At 48.5% G+C, this 2,500-nt stretch overlaps 1 protein-coding gene across 2 annotated transcripts in view; it reads right to left on the reverse strand.

Moving 5' to 3' along the window:
- The window catches only part of ttc27 (tetratricopeptide repeat domain 27), a 291,191-nt gene that overhangs the window by 165,720 nt on the left and 122,971 nt on the right, over window positions 1-2,500 (reverse strand). For both annotated transcript variants that reach the window (XM_063191498.1, XM_063191499.1), the window contains exon 9: window positions 985-1,051. In XM_063191498.1, the coding sequence (XP_063047568.1) occupies window positions 985-1,051 (67 nt within the window). The remainder of the gene's footprint in view (window positions 1-984; window positions 1,052-2,500) is intronic.

The following is a 2,500-nucleotide window of genomic DNA, read 5'->3' on the forward strand; positions in this document are numbered from 1 at the left end:
TGAGTAGACAAGTAAGGACATGAAAGGATATGGGAGAGGAGCGAGGAGAAAAGAGGGAGGACAATCAGAGACCGAGAAGGTAGAGGAGAAGAGGAACAGAGCTGAGGGACTATTGGAAGCAGAAGGAGGACGAGAGAAAGAGGACAAAGAGGTGGAGGAGAGGGAGAAGAGTGGAGTGGTTATGGGGAGCAGATGAAAGAGGAGAGGAGGAGGAGGCGGAGGAGGAGAGTGGAGTGATTATGGGGGAAATCCGGGAGATGTGAGGAGGAGAGAGGAGTGGAACGGAAGACATGAGGAGGTGTGTGATTGTTGGGAGGAGGAGGCATGGAGGAGAGGAGAGGAGAGGAGAGAAGAACAAAGGAGAGGGAATGGAGAGAAGGATGAGGAAGATGAGAGCAGAGCAGAGGAGAGCAGAACAGAGAAGAGGAGAAGAGAGTAGAGAAGGATGAGAATGAGCATGAGGATGAAGAAGTAGGAGAGGGGAGCGGAAGACATGAGGAGGAGTAGAAAGGGGAGAAGAGCGGTGTGATTTTGAGATGAGTGGAGGAAGAGAGGAAGAGAGGAGGAGAGGAGAGGAGAGGAGAGGAGAGGAAAGGAGAGGAGAGGAGAGGAGAGGAAAAGGAGAGGAGAGGAGAGGAGAGGAGAGGAGAGGAGAGGAGAGGACAGGACAGGAGAGGAGAGGAGAGGAGAGGAGAGGAGAGGAGAGGAGAGGAGAGGAGAGGAGAGGAGAGGAGAGGAGAGGAGACAAGCAGAGGAAAGGAGACAAGGAGAGGAGAGGAGAGGAGAGGAGAGGAGAGGAGAGGAAAGGAGAGGAGAGGAGAGGAGAGGAGAGGAGAGGATACATGGAGAGGAAAGGAGACGAGGAGAGGAAAGGAGACGAGGAGAGGAGAGGAGAGGAGAGGAGAGGAGAGGAGAGGAGAGGAGAGGAGAGGAGAGGATACGAGGGGAGGAGAGGATACGAGGGGAGGAGAGCCGCAGACTCACTGTAGTGAAGGCCAGCAGTTCCTCTTCTGTCAGCTTGTGGACAGGGTTGTTCTTCTGGAAGTCGGTGCTGCGGAGACAAAGCCACAGAGAGAGAGAGAGAGAGAGAGACAGAGAGAGACAGAGAGAGACAGAGAGAGACAGAGAGACAGAGAGACAGAGAGAGAGAGAGAGAGAGAGAGAGAGAGAGGCAACTGGATGAGTTTGGTGGTCTACTGCTGCTGTCTGTAGCTGCAGTCTCCATTCCCAACATAAATTACAAAAAGACTCTTGCTGGCTGCTGCGGGATGCAGACAATACAATAGGAGCAGTATGTCTTTTTCCCATGCTCAGATATAGTATAAAGCTAGTGGGTATCCCCCCTCAGTAATTTGCCCAGCAGCACCCCTTAAGATTCATGGGAATGGGGTAAGGCCTGATAGCGGTGCAATTTTCAAACTGGTACACCGCGGCCACTCAAACCAGTTTTGAGTGTAAATCGTGAAACGCGGGGCCTTCAACTTCATATTTTAGCCCAAAAAGGAGTGATTTGTGTCGGCTTCCTCCGTCTGACTGAAGGCAAAAATGAGAGCGCATCCATGTTGAGGTTAGCAGTGTTTTTGCTTGTGCACAACAACATTAAAAAAGCACAGCAAATGGGGAAAAACAGAAGTCAATTTGCACAAGTTGTCAGTGAGTAACTATGCCAAGGTCACTGCCACACACTCTTATATTGACGAACACACCCACCCAGGCACGCACGTATACACAAACACACATACGATCGCACGCACGCACCCACGCACGCAAGCAAACACACACACACACGCACACGCACACGCACACGCACACACACACACCACACACACACACACACACACACACACACACACACACACACGCACACGCACACGCACACGCACACGCACACGCACGCATCGACAATTGCAAGTTAAGCAGAAGAGTAAAAGAAGACTAAAAGAAATTTCTGAGTTAACGACAGAAAAGGAATTTAATACATACAGCACCAACTTCAAAACACAGACCTCCGGATTAATCATTCATTTTAGACACACCCTTAATAAGCACTTCCAGTCTCTATTCATCTAACACATAACCAATGATATGAATAAATAACAGCTTAAATTACTCTCACTTCAATGACTAACTTTTAATAACTTTTGAACAATAGTTTAAAGAAACTCCCGCACACTGACCATTTCGCTGTTCTTTCTTTAATAAACGACGTTTCGGTACTTGACCTTCATCAGGCAATCCTGATGAAGATTGCCTGATGAAGATCAGGTACCGAAAACGTTGTTTATTAAAGAAAGAACAGCGAAATGGTCAGTATGCGGGAGTTTCTTTAAACTATTGCTGAGTGACCCATGGTGCCATCTCCGACGCACCTGCCAGCTGAGGTGTGCGAAAAAAGCCGAAGTTCAATAACTTTTGAACAGACATTACTTTTTAACTTACTGTGCCTTCGCTTTCAAAACTCTATGAGAAGCAAAGGCATCATAGCCAACATACAGTATAA

The sequence above is a fragment of the Engraulis encrasicolus genome, chromosome 24 (assembly GCF_034702125.1).
Source record: "Engraulis encrasicolus isolate BLACKSEA-1 chromosome 24, IST_EnEncr_1.0, whole genome shotgun sequence".
Classification (NCBI taxonomy): domain Eukaryota; kingdom Metazoa; phylum Chordata; class Actinopteri; order Clupeiformes; family Engraulidae; genus Engraulis; species Engraulis encrasicolus.